Source organism: Phaenicophaeus curvirostris, chromosome 5 (genome assembly GCF_032191515.1).
Source record: "Phaenicophaeus curvirostris isolate KB17595 chromosome 5, BPBGC_Pcur_1.0, whole genome shotgun sequence".
NCBI classification, from domain to species: Eukaryota; Metazoa; Chordata; class Aves; order Cuculiformes; family Cuculidae; genus Phaenicophaeus; species Phaenicophaeus curvirostris.
The window spans coordinates 13,610,170-13,632,586 of NC_091396.1; the positions used below are offsets into that span (position 1 = coordinate 13,610,170).

A 22,417-nucleotide genomic window follows, 5' to 3' on the forward strand; every position below is an offset into this window, starting at 1 on the left:
TTTTTGGTTCACTGTGCATTGAGAATAAGTACACTAGTGGTATATAAAGATGAATCAAAGTAAATTAAGATTGCTAAATGCACATTACCACTTCAAATGCTGTGGGTGCTCAAAAAAAAAAAAACAAACCAAAACACCAAAAACCCCTTCCAGCACTTGAAGTAACAAATTACTCCTCTTATGTTTTGTTGTGGCTGATCATGCCTGCTTTAAAGTAACATTCTCTTTTCCTGCACTATAGATAATTTAGACACTCTTCTGAAAAAGAGGAACCACATGGAGTGCAGTAGAGTTGAGGTAGATTGAGGAAAAGGATTACATTTTGCATGTGGAAGCAATGAGTGTAGGCTGTAGATAAATGACATGGGTTTAGAGTGATCATTGCTGGTAGAGCTTGATTATTTTTCTCAGGGACAGGCACCATCTCCCTCCTTCCTTTGAAGAACTACTGTACTCATGTCTGCACCATATTTTATATAACATTTCTGCTGACTTCTTACACTTCCTATCTGCCTCTCTTTCTCACCTAGAAGTAGGATGTTGCAAGCATGTAAATTGAGTCTTCAGCAGTGGCAACAGGCTGCTACAACAGCTTGTGACAAGGGCACCCTATGGGCTACGAAAATGCTCATAGAATGCACTTCATGCATAGTAAAGCATCTGTTCCAGAGCTTTACCAATGAGAGTTGCAGAGAGGCTGATGTGGTATTGGGAACAATCAGAGGTAGGAATAATGTAGGGTTGTTCAGGAACTTTTTAGGTTAATAAGCAGATGTTTGTACCTATTTCCTTGCAGAAAGGTGTGCTGAGAGCAAGCTAGGGCTGTTCCTTTGGCATGTGCACCAGAGAAGAAGAGGGTGTGGCAGAGCTGGAGATGTGCGCTGGGAAACCAAAGCTTGCTTCTCGTGTCCCAGCTAGATGTTGAACTGTATTTCTTGAGTACCGCATTTGCTTCATGAAAAGGCCAGGCAGGGAAAGAAGGACTCTAATACGATCTGGGAGTAATAAGGTGGACTTTGCAGTGGCCCTGCCCTTAATTACTTTTATTCTCACAAATGTGGTTTCCGGATATTTATAGTCAGTGAACTTTTTCGTGAAATATCAAAATATTTGTATTTCCTTCTTTCCTTTCAAGGGGGAATAAATTACCTGGTGTCATTTGTCACTGGCAGATATGTTCCTGTCCTTGATAAAGTGCAAATTTTCTTTAGATTCATTTTCTTGAACTCATAGGAAAATTGTATAGCACCGAAATGTTAGGAATTAATCTGAATAGTCAGTGTGAGGTAAAAATGCTCCCTCTGCTCTAACTGGCGTGGCCTGCTGAAAGCCAGCTGTTGGTCTGCCTCCCTTGCTAACTGCCCAGCCTTGTGGCAGATTGCCATAATTCCCCTGTCCCTGGGGAACCATAATAGAGCACTCCCTGAAGTGCTCAAAATCCTGAAGGGAAATTAGGATCTCCTTTTTTTTTTTTTTTAAATGGGGTTTCTGGAGTGCTTATGTGCATCCAAAGGACTGTGGGCTATTAAATAGAGGGCGGTTTAAAGGAGGGTTTTAAAGGTTTTTCTAATTGCCACACCTCCTCCCTCTCCCTCTTTTTAAGTGGCTTTGGACAGTTGCAGAACTTTGATTTTAAATTTGTCTAATCTCTTGAAATATCTAGGTAGGGAAGTCTATTGTAACTGAAAATGGCTTCAGTTCTTTTTTTTCCCCCTTTCTTCCATTCTAATAGATATGTTTAGTCTACTTTAAAAGCTTTCTGGAGAACCTTTTATAAATGGCTAATTTAAGCTTGTCAGGTTTTAATTATAATCTCTCTATACACAAGTTAAGATGCTTAATGCTAGTGAAAAGTTCTGAATACAAAGCAAACCTATGTCAAGTTGCAGAGCACTCTTGCCCGTCTTAATTGCTTCTGGTCTGAACTTTAACCTTAACTCTCCCATCTGTCTTACACATTCCCTTCTCTCATCACAACCACTTTCTTTCTGTAGAGTGCTGAGGATCTGTGTTAATTCTACAGGAATTTTAGTCCAGCAAAATCCTGCCATCATGCTGTGGATGTTCAGTTCCTCCTTTATCCCACTGTAGAATTATGTGTGTTCCTGGAGCGCAGCCCTGCTGCCCCAGGTAGCCCAGATCACTCCCTTGCCCCTGCTAGAGCGGGACTGCTTGCAGAAGTTAAGGTACCTCAGCTACAGGAGAAGTGCCTTGTATCATGATAACTCCTGGTCTCAGTGAAAATCTCTTCCCAACAGCATCTGTAGTGGCTTTTGTTTGCAGTTTTATGGATGTTTCTAGCCATGAGCCAGCCTTTGTGGCAAAGGTTAGTTGCGTCTTTTTCTTAAGTAAGAATGAGTTTCATTCAGGCTTAGAAAATTAGCCTTGAAAATACTCAGTCATTGCAGATTCCTTCTGGAGAGTGCATTTAAAAGTTTGAATCCAAAATTGATTTGAAAGTGCTCTAATCTAAAATAACCCTGATGTTAGCATTGTTGTCTGCAACTCCTGCTAGCCCTGGCGTTCCGGTTCAGCGCGTTGGCACACAGTTCCCTGATGCTGTGAAATTGAGACTCATCTGGAGATACAGACTTTTCTAAAAAGGACTGCAGGGCACTTAAGACTCCTTATTTCATTAGTTCAGTGAAGGAGTTCTTTTCAACAGTCATGAATATCATGATGAGGTGGACGAAAACTAAGCAAATCAAGCAGTAGAGATTCCTATGGAAATGGAGCGGAGAAAAAGCTTCTCAGTAAATCTTTTGGCCCAGAATTGTAGCATTTTTGGAGCTGAAGGTTAGTGGTTTAGAATTGCTTTTTAGTTTGAGGTTTCAGGCAAAGCATTAGTAGATATATAGCTGGGCCAAACTTAAGGAGGTATATTTCAGGAGTCTTTCAGTTCTGCACCCTTGGCTAGGTCATATGGTATTGGTTTTTTTCATGTTTCTCTACCAAGTGTAACAATTGGCATCTTCACTTATGTTGGTGAGAATTAAATAGAACATAATAACTGAATTGAAGAACAGACTTCCACTTTAAGGGGATCAGTTCCTGTACAAAGCAGTGGTAATCATCCAGAGGAGCAGGATGCATTGAGGAAAAGAGTGAAGTGTGAGTACCATCAAAAGTGCAGGCAGCAGGTCATAAATTCTTGTGGTGGTGGACTGAAATTCAACGAATAGGATTAGAGAGCTACTGTAGGTTAATGAAAACAGCTCCCTTAGGATCAGCTTGAATTCAACTCAGTGGTCAACCATAAGAAGAGGAATGTCTTGTGCAATTCCAACTTCTCATCCATATTCTGAACACAGTGATGCTCCTGAATGCTTAATAGATTACAGCGTGCTCTGTTATGGTGTTATTTCATATGACTTCTAAGATGCTTTAATGCAAACTAAATGCCACGCTAACTTGCTCCAAACCTTTAGTGCTCACTTTATTCTGAAATAGATGGTGAATTGCAGCAGGGTTTTCAGATCCCATCTGGACATTTCGCAAAAAAGAAAAAAACCAACAGTCCTGCAATTTTACTTGGGCCTCTCCTGTTGTCCAGGGAAATAGTGCTCAAATCCTGTCTCTATACATCACCTCAGAGGAACTTATCATAGAATGAGTACAGAAGAGCTAATGCCAAGAAACCACTTTTAATTCTTATCAGCATAATTTATTGTAAACAAGGGTAGCATTAATGTCCAGCTGTGGCTTGTGAGACCTTACTTAATCAGTTCTGAATAATAAAAGTTAGTTTGAGGCATATAGTTACTAGCCGACTGCAGCTATAACAAATGTTTAATGAACAGTGTTACACTGGGGTCTTCATGCCTTTCCCTGTGAATGAAAGGGGGAATGGCCAAGAGTAGGACCTTCACTGTCCTAATTGTCGTAGCAAATTGGAGTAAAATCTGTCTGTGGAAGCGAACAATGACTTAGTAAGGCTTAAGCTAGACCTCAGTAAACAGAAGAACAGGAGCAATGAAAGTATTTAGCCTCTGCTTTCTCTGTCTTCTCTATCTTTGTGGCATTAAGAGAACAAATTTAGTTGATATTATTTACAAGTTCTTTCACACAAACTTCACTTAGACCTTTTTCTAGTCCTGAGATATTAAACTGTCCTTGCCAGAGCAAAGGTGGGATGGGAGAGATCCTTCCAATTTTTGATGGGGTATGCTTTGCATAAAAGTTTAGGGTCTTTGTTAAACTGCATTCAAGGCTAGGATATCCAGGGACCTCCTGTAGTCTGAGAATCTGCATTACTGAGGTCATGGGCTTTTGTTTAGGTGTCCTCAGATGGAAGCTGTAACTGAGCAAAATGCACTGTCCTCTGTGTGGCACCTGCTAGAAAGGACAAGCCAGTGCTAGCTTAGCATCCCACTCAGACTCGACTCTGCCTTCCAGCCACCTTCAGGTGGACAAAGGAGCTTGGAAGGGAGCAAGGCAAAACTTTCAGGAGCTGGTAGTAGGACTTCCAAGGTAATCTCAGGCCCCTGAAGTTTGGCTAGGCATTCCTGTTTTGAATGCAGCTGTGGTCCAGATAAATTCAGTGAAGCTGCACGAAATGCAATCTGGTTTTGGCGCCTCTTCTGAGACTCGTTCATGTACAGCTTAAGCTTACCAAAACAACTCCACAAATTCCATGGTACTGCTATGTTGCCAGCCTTTTGGAAGGTTGTATAGTGTCATTCAAAACTTCAGGACTTGCAAAAGATTAGGGTATTGTTTATATCCAATAGGATAAAAATTCTACTTCCTCAATCTGTAATTATATATTGGTTACTCGCGCAGTGGTTACAGATGCAAAACTGATATTAAGAGTCTTCACACCCATACACTTAATACAGGAATTTAGAACTGTGACCACCTCAGTCCCTCTCTTCTGTGACAGGAAAAACATACTGCTTTGAAATAGGAGGGGAGGGGGAGAAGTAAGGGGCCAGCAGGGAGTGTGGGAAGATGAGATGTTCTCTTAATGTTGGTTTTTCTTTGCTACTTTCATGAGACAAAATTCTAGTCTGTTTTATTTTTGAAGTCAGGAGACTGATTATATATTGTAAAAGATCCGTGTTTCCATGGGTGAGTAGTAATTACGGAGTAATGGCTTAAAACATTTCCTGAAGGAACATAAAGCTGTTTTTAAAAGTCAAGAGTACATTAAAAGGATTACCATGTAGATTTGATTTTTAGATAACGCTAAAATGGATCCCAAATGGACTTACGAAAAGGCATGCTATCTCTTTAATGGAAAGTGCATGGTCTGACAGCTCAGCATGCAAATAGTCTTGCAAAAGGACTGTGTGTTTTGTTTTTTCCTTTCAACAAGAAGAGAAGGAAATAGCTCTCCTTGCCCTTCTCCTTTCAACTTTTAATAGCAGATGGGTTGATCTGGTTTTGCTAGGAACAGGAGAAGAGGATAGGTTTTGGGGGATATCTGCATCTTTCTGAATTAGTAGGGAGGTGTGTTTCCCAACTTCTAGAAAGTCAGCAGCAATGGTATCTCTTACACGGATTGCATTAAGTTAGAGGGATTCTCTCTGCATTCTTTATAGGTGAATCTCTTGGAAATGAAGAAAATAGGCAATAAATGTTAGTTCTTGTGTATTTATTGTACTAATCTTGTGCAGGCTACAGGCATCAAATATTTGGTGTTGCAGTAAGTTTGGACAGGGACAAGAGGGGTTGTTATTTTCATACTCCAATAACTTGCAATCACTATAGCATTTGCTATTTCAGAGTTGCCAGCACAACTTTGTGGTGATTGATGGTGTATAATATGCTTTTTTGGCCTGACTAGGATTTCTTCTAGAAACATTTAAAAGAGTATATTTATATTTCATTAAACACAGAGTACCAGGATTCCAAATTCTTTTGTGGTATTGCACAAATTATTGTAGGCTCCAAAAGTCTTCAGAAATTTCTATAAGCCTGTGAAAGCTTTAGATTGGAGAGTCATCAATGCCTGCATTAAGGCCTGTGACAGATTGCTTCATCAGTGTACACAGAGCAGAACATCAAATGGCCATTTGGCAGTGGGCACTGAAATTCTATTAAGGTTGCCGAAAGCTTAGGTCGACATTGTATATGTCTGCAAAGAGGCAGAAGAGAAAAGATGGTGATGATGATCATGCAATGATATAGTTCTATTCTCTTTAAAATATTCACGTATATAGCATACCAACTCTGTCAGGGTGATGTTAATGTCTCAATGCTAAACTTGAGCTCTGCTGCATCACACGTCTTTGCATGTCTTGAAACCTCAGTAGTAATATGTTGAAGGGTGCATTTTAACAGGAAGATGAGAATTGTATAGTATTACATGTGTGCCTGGAAATATTTGACTTGAGTTTTCACTTCTCCAACACCATAGGATTTTTAACTTGATATAGGGATTTTCTGTCAAATTTTCTTTCCTTTCTGGAAGGGGATGAACAAAAAACTCCCTGTGTTTAATATTGGTACGTAGCTTGTTCCTGAAAGAGCCAAAAAGCAAGGGATGAATTCCTACTTTTGTGATCGACTCGGAGACTCTTTTTTTCCATTGATTTGCCTTTGACACCCAATCCCCCCCAAAAGAAACCTTTAGACCTTATTGTCTTTTCAGTAGTCACCTGCAGATCAGTGGAATATTGAGGAATATGGGAAGAATTCCAGGCTAGTCTTCCCTCATAGTAATTTTCTTGTTTCTGATGTTCTTATGCAGCTGGTAAGCTGGTTTGGGGGTAGTCTCTTCATTGCCAGACTTTTTTCTGCTACTGACATTGAAGGAGGGAACTGCTCATCTAAAATCAGGACCTTTGCCAGAACAAAGGATGCTGAATTGGAGCTAATTGAGAAAACTTGATCAGAACGTTCTCAGACTAGGCTGAAGGTGGAAGAAATCTGCATGTCTTTTTGCTGTTCCTAGTACTTCAAATGGTAAAAATGGATTTTACTGAAACACTACATTTGCTAAGAGTAAGCTTTGGACATATGCCATTTATGAAAAATTAAAGCTTGAACAAGCATATTTTATGAGCACAGGGAAATGTTGCTTACTGTCATGATTTATAGGAACTGTTCTGTAGCAACAGTTATTATGGTTTGCATTCAGTCCTGCTGCCTTGTGTTCCTTTATAGCTACAGGTTGTCCTCTGGTAAGTGTGACTCTATAATAGATCTTAAGGCGGGTACTCGGAGTCTTAAAACATTTTGGGAAAATGAAAATCTAGATTCTAACCCTAAATCTTGTGTCCCGAACCAGGACCTACCTTAGTACAGATGCAGATGATGTGAATGATTACTTTGGATATATTAAGTTTGCCTGAGCAAATGAAAACTTGAAAACAGGATCTCTGCATAGGAAATTGGAGGGGAGCAGTTAAGCCACTTATAAAGCTTTGGGTCACTTTGAGGCAGCTGAAATTACCAGGGGATGCTAGACTAAAAATATGTTTGTCTAAAGCTTGTTTTAAACTGCAGGGCCAAAAAGTTTGCTGTGCTATTGGAAGGAGGACCGTAGTATAGTTAAAATAGAAATAATGATGAAAATGTTTCTCATGTTAACTGCCCTCTCTACTACCTTTTTGTCATGCTTGGGTAATTTGTTCAGTAATGATTCAGAGGAAAGAATGCCACAAATGAATTGCTAACACCACTGTAAAATTCACCTCCTATATATTGCAGCATGAAACTGGAAATGAAAAAAAAAGATTGTGGTTACTCATTGAATAATTTTGATGAATGATCTAAAGCTTGTTCATAAGCATTGTATTTCAAGTACTCGGTGTTCCAAATATAATGTTTTAATTGGATATACAGATGACATGATGAGTTTCACCTTGCTGGCCATAATTTTTCAATAAAATTCTTGGTGAAGATGCCCAAGACAACGTACTCTCAGTTCAATGGAAGTGCATGGTGTAACTTGTTTCGTAGGGTGTAGTATTCATAGAAGGTGAGTAATACAATACTGGGAACACAAAGTGAGTTTCTTTTTAAGGGAATGAAATTCACTGCATCTTTTTGGCAGTGACTGTCTGCATTTACTTAAGTGGGTGATGCAGGGCTCTAATGCTTTTAAATGATATCAGATCCTCTGATAAAAGACATAAGACTGCAGCTTATTTATTGTGATGAGACAGGAGTTAATAAGATTACTCCTACTCTTCAGTTACTTTTTCATCTTTTTCAGCCAAGTGCTGGAGTTTCTGTTAGCAGGCAAAAGGAGGTCAGCTCATTTAAAGAGTGTCGATGCTAGAAACAAACATTTTTTTCCCTCAAGTGGAACTCTGAAACCTAAGCGCAACTGCCCAACTGCCAGAACTCTGATCTTTAAACCAGAATTGCTTTTAGCACTGGAATGCAGTATCCCTATAATAACCACTTACGTAAATTACAAAAAAACTCTCTCACTTACATAAATTACAACAAACCCACCCACTTATATAAATAAGAAAAAAAAAACCCCAAAACCAAAAACAACCCCCCCTCAAAAAAAAAAAACAACAAAAAGAGTGAAAAGAAAGAATTGTAACATAAACCTTCAATAATTGAGGTCTTTTGGCAGAAGGGTTGCTCAGCAATGAGGTAACTGTATCTGAAAGGCATTGCTCAAGCACAAATTTGTGGTGGAGAATAAAACCATAATTCCAGTACTGTGTTGTACAAGGTGCTGTACAACTGCATAGGAAGCAATGTTCTGGAGTGGTTGTCTCAAGCCTTTCAGAGATTAGATATATTTTGTGTGTGTAGTTAACTGCTTTGTTGTTGAGAAAGCTTTTATGGTAAAAGTAGCTAATCTGAGGAAATGGTTTTCTTGTTTGCTTTTTAAATAAATAAATAAACCAGATCCCCCAAAAGCCACAAAAAAAAAAAAAAAGGAAAGAAAAGAAAACAAAAAAAACGAAGAAAACTTGCAGAGGGAAAGAGTTAAAGCCATCTGCCTGAAAGCATTGTGTAAAACATACACACAGTGTTGGGGAAATAAGCCAATTATGTGTGCTTCGCAGGAGGTGGGGGACTGACTTTTGTGTATGATTAGTTCTTTTATTTAAAGCAAAGATTTTCAATAGAATAACTAATTAGCTGTCATAAATAGCAAATTGAAGATTTTGGCCAGATTCCTTGGGGAGTGTGGGAGGACATCCCTCCTCCCACCCAGTACTGTAAGCTCTCCTCATTAGGGTTGTTTTTAGTTCTCTGTGGTGGTAATGAGGAGTGCAGTGGTGGCACTTCTCAGAGCCCCCTCTAACAAGGCATGAAATGCAGGTGGAGGAGAACAGTCCTGAGCTCCTACTGCTTTCCCTCAGCGCATGTGGGTGTAGCAGAGGGCTCGGTTAGGAGAGGGGGAGACCAAGATGGGCTGCAGGAGGTCGGAGGGTGGTCTGAAAACTCCTGGTGATGTAGCCTGTGTTTTATGTTCTGGACTTGACTGTGTAAAATACAGGCAAGCTGCAAAGCCTTGAGGCATTTATCATTAGCCAGCAGTCCTGCATTACTCTTTCAGACCAATTAACCTTTAGAGTTGCATTAAAGAAATTAGGTGGTGAACTTCGATGCTTTCAGAGGGAACCGGTAGCTCTCTTGCAGACCAGCACACTGTGGAGCCGCACGCCCTAGGACCATTGCAGATAACTGTTATTTAAAAGGTCTACCATTTATAAAAAGTTCCCAGGCTCTCTTGGAAATGAGGCTTTATGAACAGTGCTGTTAGAGGAACTGCAGCTGATTGCCATGTGAATAGAAATATCAGTAAAATGGCTTAGAAAAATTTAGTGGTGTACTTAGTGGACACTTGTGTTACAAAGCCAGCTGAATAATTTTACAGAAAGACCCTGACTGAGAAGATATGGGCTGATTAAAGCTAGTTTGTCCAACTGTGAATAGAGGTAAAGTTTAGATTGCTTGCTACAATAACAGCCTCTTTAGACACAGTCATAAATTTCAGTATGTCCAGAGGTGGTGTCTATAATTTTTTAATGTGCATTGGAGCTCTGAGCACTCAGAACAGGTTTTGTTTTGTATTTACCAGCAGCAAGTCTATTAAGTTGTAGAGGGCAAAGAAGGGAGTGTAGGTAGCCAAAAATAGAAAGGCTTCATCTACTGTTTCTAAGAAAAGATAGCGATGGATGGCTAGCAACAGGAGGGGAGAGAGCAACTGGATGGTACTTTTTACAATTTGGTAATCAATCAGCATTCCCTTTGTGATCATGTATTTAAACGTGTGAGTGTCCAGCTGTTAATCTTCCTACCTCTGCAACACTACTTCTCATTTTCTAATCCTTGCCCACAGAGCACACGTGAAATTTGTTGAAGGTGAGCCCTGTGGTTCTTGACAGCCCCAATTAGACACCATGTGCCCCTGGTTGAATTGAACTAAGTATCTTGGCATTTTTTTTTTTTTTTGGTAAATACTGGCAAAAGAATCTGCATAGACAAAGGACGCAACAGCACAGTCTTGCAGTGGGGAAACTTCCAAAAAGAAAGAACAGTTCTGCAGGGGATTTCTGCCTGCAAAGCCTAGACTGCTTGAGGTTTGCTGGAAGGGAGGCAGGAGGACGGAGGTTGGATTTGGTGTTGGCTGTGCCCTTTCTCTGCATGCCTCTGACCGTGAAAAGGGTTAATCTTCTGAGATGCTGCTCTCTTGTTGCTTGGAAATGACATGGCAAGCATGTAGGGAACCCGTGCTGATCAAGTTTGGCAGTTTTTGAAATTTTGTTTCACGCCTTGCCTGCTGTGTCAACTCACCAGCTAATTGCAGCTGCAACTTTCTGTAGTGGTGTGTGTGCTCTGTACAGACCAGTTGGTTGGGATGTCAGAGGGAAGCCTTGCAGGCCAAAATGTAATTTCAAAACACTGAATCTGACCAGCAGATGCTGACCTTGCTCATTATTATCTGAGTGGGAATAGCAGCTTTGAACATCATATGATCTCTGAAATGTTACCTTTTTTTCATTAGAAAGCCCCCTGCTGAACGCTGACCAAATACATAGCTTTTTTTCTTGCTTAAGGTAGTGCTTAAATTTATATATAACTGTTCCTTTGCTAGTTATTAGAAGAAAATCAAAGTGTTATATTCCCCTTATTCGCAGAAGCCTCTCCTAAGACAGTGGTGTGCTTGCAATAGTGGGAACTGAGACAGTGGCAGTGAGTGATGGCTGCCAGGGCTACAGGTGGAAGAACCACCACTACAGCTAGATCAGAGCTATCTGAGATGCTGCTAACCTGCCAACCCACCCTTACCGAACAAATCAACCTCTCCTAATGGTTCAGCCAGCATTTTGTCCCTGCACAGCCCCTCTTGTGCATTGCCATGCTGCTGTTAACAGTAGACTCCCTTTAAAGGGCACTGGTTTCAAAAGTGCCTGAGGGTCTTGGGTAGTCTTGTCTGGCTGAAGATCTCATGTTTCTGAATCCTGGAGATGATTTCAAACCCCTCCCATGCAGCAGTTCTTCTGTGAGGGGTCTTAAGGGGCTGCAGTTATCTACAATCTGCATTCTAAAATCTGCAGGATTCTCAAGTTTACCTAGATGAACCCTGCAAAAAGAACCGTATTATGACCTCCCTTGAAAGAAATCCTCTTCTGCCTCTAAAGATCTGCAGCTCACATTTAGAGAACCTATTTGGGGGGGTTGATAATGATTCATTGATACCTAGGGCTTCTATCTTAAAGGATTGGTACATCTAGGTCTTAGTTTTCATAGGTGCAAACTTATTTTCTTTCATCATTGGTAATGACCTTGCACAGTTTGCAAATGCAAATTCACGTATGCATCCTTCTCTGCTGCACTGTAAGGCAACCTCTGCTCATGATGTGCTGTTTTCCTGGTGCAGAGTTGGAAAAAGCATGCGGTGGAGGTTTTAAATTTTCTGAAAAAGAAATTAATATATAAGTGAAGCTTCTCTTTTGCTCCTAACGTGTAGTCTGAAAAAAAAAAAATCCTGTGTCCAGAGCCACAGGGCTTCTTCCCTCATTCTTGTTTAGAACCTCTCACCAGGAGCACAGGAATTCTGCAGTCTGACCTCCAGCACCCACAATATATTCCATTTCTGATATTTCCCTTTCTATTCCCTCTTTCTGAACGTGCAGGTTGTTTCTCTGTGACTGTGAATATAGGAATTCTCTCAGGAGCGTTACAGTTTGCATATGTGGCAAGCAAACATGGATTTAAGTTTTTGGTTAATTATTCCATGTTTGTCACTGGTGTCAAAAGTTTACTTGTGATAACTTTGCAAGCAGGTTTCGAGTGCATCACAGCAAAGAGCAGGAGGGCTTTTTAAGTCTTAAGAGTTTTTGAATGTTACTTGACCTGTCTCTGTGCTGCTGAGACCACTTTGATAACAAATGGATCAATATCTCACTGTTTGTGTAGAGGTGTCTTAAGTGCTATTGTCGTCTGCTTGCAGCTCTGACAAAGCAATTATTACTGTAGGAGTGGTGGGTTTTACATGTGCTGAGCATTAGCCACTGTCAGGTCACCCTGGCTTTTAAGGAAAGCAGCAAATGTCACTTATTACAGTGGCACCAACTTGGTCCTCTCTGGTTAAGGGACTGTTAATAATTCTGTTATCAAGCTGCTACTTCCTGGGACATCCAGTACTTCCTACAGAAATGATGGCTTACCCTTTTTTAAGAGTATGTAACCAGTGACACCTGCTCCGTAGCCATTGTCCCCTCATCTCTGCATTGGTTAAGCCCACAGTAGGCTCGTTATAGGCTCAGCATTGTCATTTTGAGTGACTGACATTAGTAAAAATAAAAATCCGTAACCAAGTAAAATCAGAGACCATGGGATTCTGGCATTTCAGTGAGTTTATTTCTGCTTTCATCCTGTCCCCTTCCTCCTTCACAGTAAAATCCTTGTTTATTTTTTCATCTTGCCTTTTGATTCCATAAAATCCTCCCCTGCCTCCCTCTTCAGCTGAGAAGAGTGAGAGGTCTCACGCTCATGTTGGTGCTGGCCATGGGAGGCACTGTCACTTGGCAGAGAGGAAAAAGCTGGAGATAGCAGCATAAGGAAGGCAGCCACAGCAAGTCTCCACAAGCTTAGTGACTTGAGTGTCCTGTCACCACCTCATACTCAGCTAGCTCATGTTTGCTTTGCAGTCCCAGCAGGGATTTCCAGGGAGGAAAAAATTCCTGGTTTTTTTATTACCTTCTGCAGTGGTACAAGAGGAGAAGGAAAGCTCTTGATTTGCTTAAGGACTGTGGCTTCACTAGTGGTGGTGGGGCACTGGTTGGGTTGTTCTCAGCAGTCCTCAAGGGCTTTTGAATGACAGTTATTTTAGAGCAGCCTCTAGGCTGCTCTAGCTTTCACCGAAGCCTCTGTGACCCCGGGGTCCATGAAAGAGGAAAAACAGTGGCATCTGACATCTTTTTAGACCTACTCCTTGCTTTTTCCCATCAAGCTTGATCCAGCCAACATGTTGAACTGGGAGTACGTACAGTGGTGGCCCTTCTGATCTTCGTAATTGCCTGTGGCAGGTAATTAACAACACAAGGGTACTGGTAATGAGGGAAAGAGCAAACGTTGACACCACAGCCAGTTTATTCTGCTGCAAGATGTTACTTAAAAAAAAAAATAAGCCTGGAGCTTTATGTCAGCCCTGTGCTTAGGAAAACATGGCTATGTTCCTGCAAGTGTCACACTGCCACTTACCCTGTAACAGCAAATGAAGTTTAAGTTCCTTTGACCATCAGCTTCTTGCAATATGAACTACTTGTGATGCAACCAGCAGCAGTATTTGCTCACAGATCTACCTATAGCTCACAGTGGTACCCCAAGTGGAGGAGATCTATTCAAGCTGTTTGTCTTCTAAATGAAATGCTCTGTTTGCATTGTAGGTGTTCCAATGTTATCTGTACAACCCAAGGGGAAGCAGAAGGGCTGTGCTGGCTGCAACCGGAAGATCAAGGACCGGTACCTGCTGAAGGCTCTGGATAAGTACTGGCATGAAGACTGCCTAAAGTGTGCCTGCTGTGACTGTCGTCTTGGAGAGGTTGGATCAACTCTTTACACAAAAGCAAATCTCATTCTTTGCCGCAGAGATTATCTGAGGTAAATAGAGGAACGTACTGTGGGCTCTTCCCAAAGCCATTCAGTGTGCTGCTAGCTGTTTTTCTTTCTAAATCTGTACGACGAATCACATACCTGTGCATGGTCAGCCCTGCCCAGAAGAGGTTGGAGTTTCTTCCTCTGTCTAAGCATGGCTTTTTATTTGCACATAACATATTCAGGCAGGCATCCTATTTCCAGGTCAAAATAAAAGGAGCAGGGCATGATTTAATTCTATTATTATGAACCAACAATAGAAAACAGTGCTTGGTTTGAAAAGAGTATTGATTCTTCTTGCATATCTTTCGTGTTACGCTCCTGCATATTGACTGAGGTCTGACCAAACTTCTACCTTTACTTTTGCTGCAATAGCTTTTAAGTAGTCTTCTAGAGCTTATACTCAGTAAGGTTCCTCCTGAGGGGCTCTTGTTTCTTCCCTAAGTAAACAAAGCAAAACACTCAAAATTACAGATTAGCTTCAAAAAAATTTTCTTCGCAAGGAAGTCTGCAGAGACCATCACTAACTCTGAGTTAGAACTGCCCTGTCAGTGTGTGTTTGCAATACATAACAACAGGTAGGATTTTTTACCTGGTGTGTATGGGGCTTTAATACAAAACACATTATATAAACACAAATTAATTTTAATAAGACAGCAGCAGGACTAATGCAAAGGTTATTATGAAAGTCACGCTGCAAAACACTCCTTTTGGTTTGCTACCATGTGGTTTGTTTTTTTTTTTAGGAAAGCACTCTTAGCATTTGTTATGCAACTGCAACCAGCAAACACAACTGAAGCAAAATGTAAACAACATGCTGTTTTAAGATAGGGAGATGAAATGCCATCTTAACCTGTGGTGTCCAGAGTCTGACTAGTTTAGTCTAGCTTCATGTATTTCAATGTTAAACATATTCCTAAAAGTCTTGAATAAATATTTTCTTAGTAAACTTGAACAAACAACTTTCTAAAAATGAGAGGGTAAGCACTAAGCCGAATAGAATAAATAAGTCTATTAGCTGACATATGGGAGTTGCCACCTTACCTTTACGCCAGGTGGTGTACGAGAGCATCCTGCCCACATGAGGATTTTTGATAGTGTTTGAGTTGAAACTCCGGGCCACACCTGAAATGTCTCAGCTGAAATTCTACCACACAGGCAGCAGTCGCAGGCCGACAGCAGGTTACGTGGGATGCATCCATAAAACATAAGTGAGGAGGATCTTGGGGATGGGTGGAACACATGGAAGGGAGAAGACAGGATAAGCAGCATTTGGAAAGGTCCAAAGGATGTGATGAGGAAAGAGTTAACTCCTCGCTATCATGAAATAATTTTTGCAGCTTAAGTCTTGAGTATTTACTAATGACACAAGACACTTGCTCTGGAAGTATCCTTAACCATGTCTCTGCAAGCTGGAGAAACTGAGCTCCTAAAGGTTCTTTAACACACAAATTTCTAACTCCAAATTAGCATTTTAATTCCTCACTGACCGTGCTTCAGTTGAGCTGTACTGTCTGTGTAGTGGACATAGGTATGAAGTGTCAATGAAGGATATAATAGGTCCTGATCTTACCTTGTCAAGGATTGCATAATTTCTTTTCATCACAATATCACAACTGCATAGTGCTAGGTGCTAATCACAAAAAACCCCAAAATCTTTCAGGTGAGCTTCTTCCAGGAGTAGTCTTCCTTCCAGAAAGCATAGGCTGCATTAGTTTTTGGAGTGTCTCTTTATCCTTTGTTGTATTAAAACCTATATCTTGTTTGCACCTGGCTTGGTGATACAGGTTTCTAAATCAGCCATTTTCCTCCTCATTATTTACCACACTCTAGACTTTGACGTTTGTACCCTTGATAAAGTTTTGTGTATGTTGTTTTTATTTTAATCTGACCTGAAAGATGTATATTCTGTGTTACTCTACATGTTGTAGATCCCTGCTAGAAATACTTGGCTGGGCAGTCATTCCCATTTACATTTGATTTTTGAGACCTGTGAGCTACCCCATGTTTTGTCCATTTAATAAGCACCGTATTGATTTTGGATTGTTTTAGTTTCATAACAAAAAAAAATGAGTGGCATCAAATCAGACATGTTAAAGTAGCAAAGGAGAGCAGTATCGATGCTGTTAAACTTAAAGAGCCTTTTTATCACTGCAGTTGTAGAGCATTTCTTTCTTTCCTTGGTTTATCCTGAGAATGCTTAACCTGTGATCTTCTCACTGACCCCTAGATGTTTTGACTTTGAGGCACACTAAAAGTCTGTGTTACACAGGAGAGAAGCCAGGAGTTGCAGAACCCAGAAAAGAGCCCACATCTTGTATTTGAGAAGATAGGACAATTTATGATATGAAAGTCCACGTATCTTCTATCACAGCAGCAGTTAAGTGTGGTCTTTGAAACAAGCTTGTTCTGTGCCTGAAAGGGATCTCGTTGACCCTCTACCTCCATTTGTTGCGTTAGAATAATCCCTGGTCCACCAAAGGGAGATTCTATTGCTATTTGTGCAGCATGGTTATATTGTAGAGAGAAGGCTTATGTGGCCCAGTAAAACAGGACCAAACATTCTCTGTGGGTATTGTGAGTAAAAATAGTGGGCACCTGCCCGTATTGCAATAGGGTACCAAGCATTTCAACTGTCTCCTCTAGGTCTCTGGCTAGTCTTAGCCTCCTCAGATGATGCTACTAGCTAATTTTGGGGTGGACAGTGTGTTACTACCTCCTACTTTAAATCTTTTTTTCCTGTCTGAATTTAGTGGTCAAACCTGCTGTAAAGGACTAGAAATATTTCTTACTTGTTTCTTATTGGGAATGTTATATCCTAGGAAATTTAGACAGCTTTACAGCTCTGATGTTTTGTGTTCTTGCCAATAAGCTTATATTGTTTCTGAAGGGGTTGTGCTGCACTCCTGGATTCTGTTGTCCTGATGCTAAGGAACCATTCCAGGGTCCTAGGAAGGGATAAGGGCATTGCTATGCAATCTCGTATTTCATGGAAGTTTAAAGCAATTTTATTTCTACTTTAATACATCTTCTGTTGCCTTCTACACATAGTATTTCTTTATGTGAAGGAACCACAGTTACTATCACTGTCTTCTTTACTGTCTGTTCACTCCTAGTAATTTGAATTTTTCTTCTTGGAGAATTACCCATTTCTGTCATCATATAATTCCTTCCCTTTAACTGTTCTAAAGTCTCAATCTGCATCTTTTTTTAACTTGTTCAACAACTTACAGTACTTGTTCTACTAGTCAAACTTTAGCAAAATTCATTCCTGAAAATAAGTTTTCACACTTTATTTGCACCAAAAAGTAAATACTTTATCTGGAGGACAGTCAAAGATATTTATTGTTGGCCACTTCCTCTGTATGCTTTTGAATAAGAACAGGGTGAATATTTAAGTAGGTCAACTCATATGGGAAAAATTAAAAGCTAGACTGATTTTGCACCCATAAATGTAAAATATATATATATAAAATATCTGAAATAAAAAAAGAATATAGCTGTGTAATGATCAGGAGAAAAAAAATCAGTATTTCATAATCTCTTCATAGAGCAAGATTTTTTTTAATTTATCTGCATGTCGAGTATGTAGTTCAGGAATACATTCTTCATTACTTGGTGAGATATACTTTCCCTCCGCTTGCACAATTGCAATCTACAGGCATGCAGCAAGCTTGTTGCTGCAAAGGAGCTGCAAAGACCCAACAAACAATTACCACCTAGCATCAGTCTCCCACTTACCTTGTGGCTGTGGAGACAGCAACGTATAGGTGATTACCTATATACAGAAAGGACTCCTGGAATATTTTGGGCAGCTTAGTAATTAAGCAATTTCCAGGTCTGGTCTCCTGCTTTCATTACCCCTCCTGCAGCTGAAGGTGTCATTGGGCCAAAAGCCCCTGTGCTACGGATTTCAGTGAAGAGTGTTTCTGCTGTACTGGAGCAGCTGTGGCTGCTGCAGGGATCAAGGACAGGGATGAATTTCTGGACTTCTGCCATTGGCATGGGGCAGAGCACTGGGACAGGAGCATGGTTAGCTTCTGCCCCACTGCGTCGGCGTTGATTTCAAGCCGCCTTTGTCCAAGGTGTTGGCAGTGCGGTGGGCTGCCAGCCACACACGCTGCTCCTCAGTGGGATTTTTAGAAGAAATCTTTCAAATGTATTCCAGGAGCTGCTAGCAGACCATAGCCTGATCATTTGTTTCAAAAGATAAACTGTCATCATTGCTTGTGAAGGAACATTTGTTAACCTTCACATTTCATAAAACACTTTCTTGCTCATTTTTTAATCATGAAAGATGAAATTGGATCTCAAGTTGTTATCCTTGTGGTATCACCTCAGTTTCCAGCTGTGTCTAGATGTATCTTTCGATACATTTCATCTGAGCAAATAGATTTACCATTTGTTTCATAATCACAGTTCCAGCATTCCTGCCTCTAATTATTTTTGATAAGCAAATGCTATTGAAGAAACTGCTTCTGGGACAGACTTGCTTAGTTTGCAGCTTGGATAGCTCTTCACAGCCCCTGTGCAGCAATGTGTGTTTGTTCCTAGGCATAATTAAGCATTCACCAAGCTCCAGTTCGCGGGGATGATTTGGGTGTTGCATTAAGATTTCCCGGGAGGAGCTGACAAGTTAAATTTCACTATGAAGTGCTGATGAAGAACGTGATATTTTCCTTTTTTACTCAGCATGGTGCCCTCACTTGAGCAAAGGTATATCAGGCTCACTTTGACAGGAACAGAACTGTTGCTTCTGCGTGTTTGATATGCTGGTGTTGGGAAAGTTTTTCATCATTTAAAGTGATTAGGGCCTTAATTAGACTCAAAGGGAGCTCAAAACTTGCATTAAAAAGTGACGGTGAATCAGTAGTAGAGGTGGGCTTTCTGGAAAACCCTGATGCTCTTCTTGGTGAATTTCTTGGAAATTCTTTTTTTCCCGTTCCCCGTGTGTTTTAATCAGCGCTGCAACCTTAGCACAGTGTTGATATGACAACTTGAGTGTGGTGTCGGTGCCTCAGGCAGATGGAAGAGCCCTGTGCATCCCATCTCAGACATCCTGGCAGGACTGCCATCCCCTGGCCCTGGTGCCTCTCACGGAGGCTTCAACTCCACCTTGGGCAGCTCCCAATCCAAATGAGTCAGCTGCCTGATACTGGAGTTTCCAGTTGTTTGAAACTGGTTTTGCTCTGCTCTAAATGCCCCAGCGGGTTCCTTCTGTTAATGAATTGCTTTGGAAGCCCTCTAGATGAAGCGTTTTGTATCCAGCAAATGTGCAGGGTTTAATTTTCTTGCAGGATACAAAAAGCAATCTTGCACAAACAAAGCCCCCGTGCTCTCTGGCACAGGAGGACACAGGCAAATGCCCTCCTTCTGGTGGGCTTCTCCAAGTTGTTAACAAAGGCACTAAGCTGAGCAATTAAACCATGCTGGACGTGTAAGCACAAGTCTTCAGGAACCGATAAGTACATGCCGAAACTAGCAGAATTTAATTTAATCTACCAAAACCACCACTAATACTCTGAATATAGCTTCATCCTGCAGAAGCTGCAACATCTTTGAAGCAGCAAGGAGAGTCTTTGGGATTTTTTTTCCACTAGAGGAGCATGGTGCATGTGCAGGCACTAAGAACTTGCCCTGCCTGCTTTTAAAGAGACACATTCAGCATGGGAAGAAGAGGTATAAATGCAGTGTGACTGAACAAATGGTGTCTGCTCAGAGCCCAAAAACATTGCAAAATGGAAGTTCTGTTCTTTCATCACAACAGGAAGGTCTTACATGCTAGGTAGGATACCCTTGCTTCTATACTTGCTATCTACGCAGCTTAAGAAGGATTAATTAGGCTCTAAATACAGTGGGTTTCGCAACATTTATGTGCTTTTTGATATTGAAGCAGTTTTGGTATTTTTCTCCGAAGTACCTGGTCCTGGTCCAGGACTTTCTCACAGCACGTTGCCTTTTATGATATACAAGCAGTGCTTGGTTTGTTCACGTTTTTTTTTTCCTTCTCCTTCCTCTCCACAACCTCCAAGTGAGGAAAAAAGCTTATAGGGAGTAATTCTTCATGGCTGTGGTATACTAGTATGCCTCCAGTGCTTTCAACCTTTTGGTTCTCTGACTGCTGTTTTTAAACTCCTCTAAGAGGACCTTGTTGCACGTGTTCAACAGTGCCAGAGACAACCAAGATGGATTTTAAGGTTGGTGGCTTCAGTTATGCCGCATAAGAAAGGCTGGGGCAGGGGAGAAGTACTTGGATTGTACAACACCACTGTAAATATCTGCTGAAAATACAGAGGGAGAGACTGAAGGAGTAATAATAACTGAACAATCAGAAATATTCTTCAACAGAAAACAGATGTCCTTGAGCAACCTTGAAGTTTATGCCCAGTGATCTCTGTATTAGTATGGTCACCAGACCAGAAGGCTTTTTTTGTGCTGTGCTGGTTCAGCTCCTCCCACTATGCTGTCCGTGAATGCCAAACCCTTTGAAGCCTTCGTGAGAGGACAGTTTGACCAACTTCATTAGTATCAAAATGCATTTCCTTTCCTTCAGCTACCTTTACTTCCCACTGCAGCACTGACAACAGTGTCCTGAAATGGAAGGTGCACGTTTATTTAACATGTTGAAACACTTATCGCTAAGGCTTTATCTAAATATTACACAGAAGCTGAGGGAAATGGGGAACCTGGAGTCTGAAGTTGCTTTTAAGCTTATTTGTTTTATCTTTTTAAGTGACATTCAGGCTTTTCCTGCAATTATTGGTATATTCAGTACTTTGGTCAAATCAGACTTGTAGCTCAGCATAGTTCTAACATCCACAGATGGGAAGAATGCTGACTGCAAGCTGTTAAAAGCTGTCCTCATGGGAAGACTAGTTGTTGGTTTGTTTTAAATGGTAGAGGCAAAACCTTTTCTTCCTCATGATAAGATTCAGGTACATAAAGTAAGTCTTGTTCTATAGCAGGTCCTGATGGAGCTAGGAAATTAATGACAGCAGACATGTAGGGAAGGTGTATGGGAAAATCTGTTACACCTACTAGCTGGAGAGGATATGAACATGGGGTTCGGTAGCTCTTCTAAAACTTGTGTATTCAGATAACGTGGATATATAAATATATAGAAAAATATGTAGCTCTACACAATATCTGCAAATGTAGATATTTATCTGTAGATAAGCATTTAGTCCTCTTTCAACTCAGAATTCTTACCTTTCAATGTTGACAGAGCCTCTTGTTTCGGGGAATTATCAGTCTAGACTCAACTGTTTAATTTTGAACTTGTCTTGTTCTTGCGTTGTTTAAAAAAACCCGACTGACACTTCCAACCTATCCTTTCTGTACCACTCATTATTTATATGTGCCTGTACTGGTTGCTTTTTTTTTTTTTTTTTGCCTCCTTTAAAGTCAAATGCCCCAAAATTTTCACTCTTTTGGTGGAGGGAATATTTTCTCCATCTTTCTTGATTGCAAGCTGCTAGCTTGTCAGACACCAGGCTAGAGACAGAAGAAATGGGGACTCTCTCCTTGTGGGCAATGGCTAGAACAGATTGTTGTTTCTAGTGGTGACGGAAATAGGCGATTGGGTTCTTGGTTTAGCTACCCTGCACATTTTTTGTTAACGGAAAAATCTGTTAAAAGCTGCTAAACTTAATGTGTTCTCATGAGAAGTTTCTTACTGGTTTCTTTACAGTAAGGATCCTTTACCATTCTTTTCTCCCCCAAATCTGCAGGGTGCTGTGACTTTACTATAGTTTTGATTAATTTCAGGTATATAGACGGAGTTGGTGAGGTCTGGATCATTTTGCAGAAAGCTTCTCTTTAGCCCAGACAAGACTATGTAAAAAGCATCCTTCAGCAGTTGCCTGCTGTTTCTAGGAGCTCTCCCTTCTTTTTCCCATTAATTCATTTGCATTCATTGCTACTCCTGTATGCCAATTAGCTTTAATTTTTACTATACACACTGACATCAATGGCCAATGAGAACAGCGCGTAGCGGGGTTTTTAGTGTGCCTATAAACTACAGAAAATTGTCCTTGGACAAACTCCTGCTTTTAGACTGGCTGACAACAATAGACGTGGTTAAGTTTAGGCTAAGAGCCATTAAACATAATTACTACCACAGGGTAAAAGTTTAATTGTGCTAAATTTTAAGTCTGCATAGTGTATGCTTCTTTACAAGCTGGCTAGGTCTTCCCGTTACATAAGGGGGAATAAATCCGTATTTAAAAATTGTTGCCTTTTAACTTCAAAGGGAGATGATAAAAAATAGGGTTTTTGGAAGAAACAAAACAACTCAAAACTGAAACCTTTCTGTATTTCCAGCTTCTTTTATGCCAGTGGCTCCAAGCTGTTAAGTAGATGCTGAGCATCTTCTAATTATTTTTATTAATGT

At 40.6% G+C, this 22,417-nt stretch overlaps 1 protein-coding gene across 6 annotated transcripts in view; it reads left to right on the forward strand.

Annotated features, from left to right (window-relative positions):
- LMO1 (LIM domain only 1) overlaps nt 1-22,417 on the forward strand; it is an 89,665-nt gene that overhangs the window by 58,949 nt on the left and 8,299 nt on the right. For all 6 annotated transcript variants that reach the window (XM_069857614.1, XM_069857618.1, XM_069857617.1 and 3 more), the window contains one exon: nt 13,818-14,031. In XM_069857614.1, the coding sequence (XP_069713715.1) occupies nt 13,818-14,031 (214 nt within the window). The remainder of the gene's footprint in view (nt 1-13,817; nt 14,032-22,417) is intronic.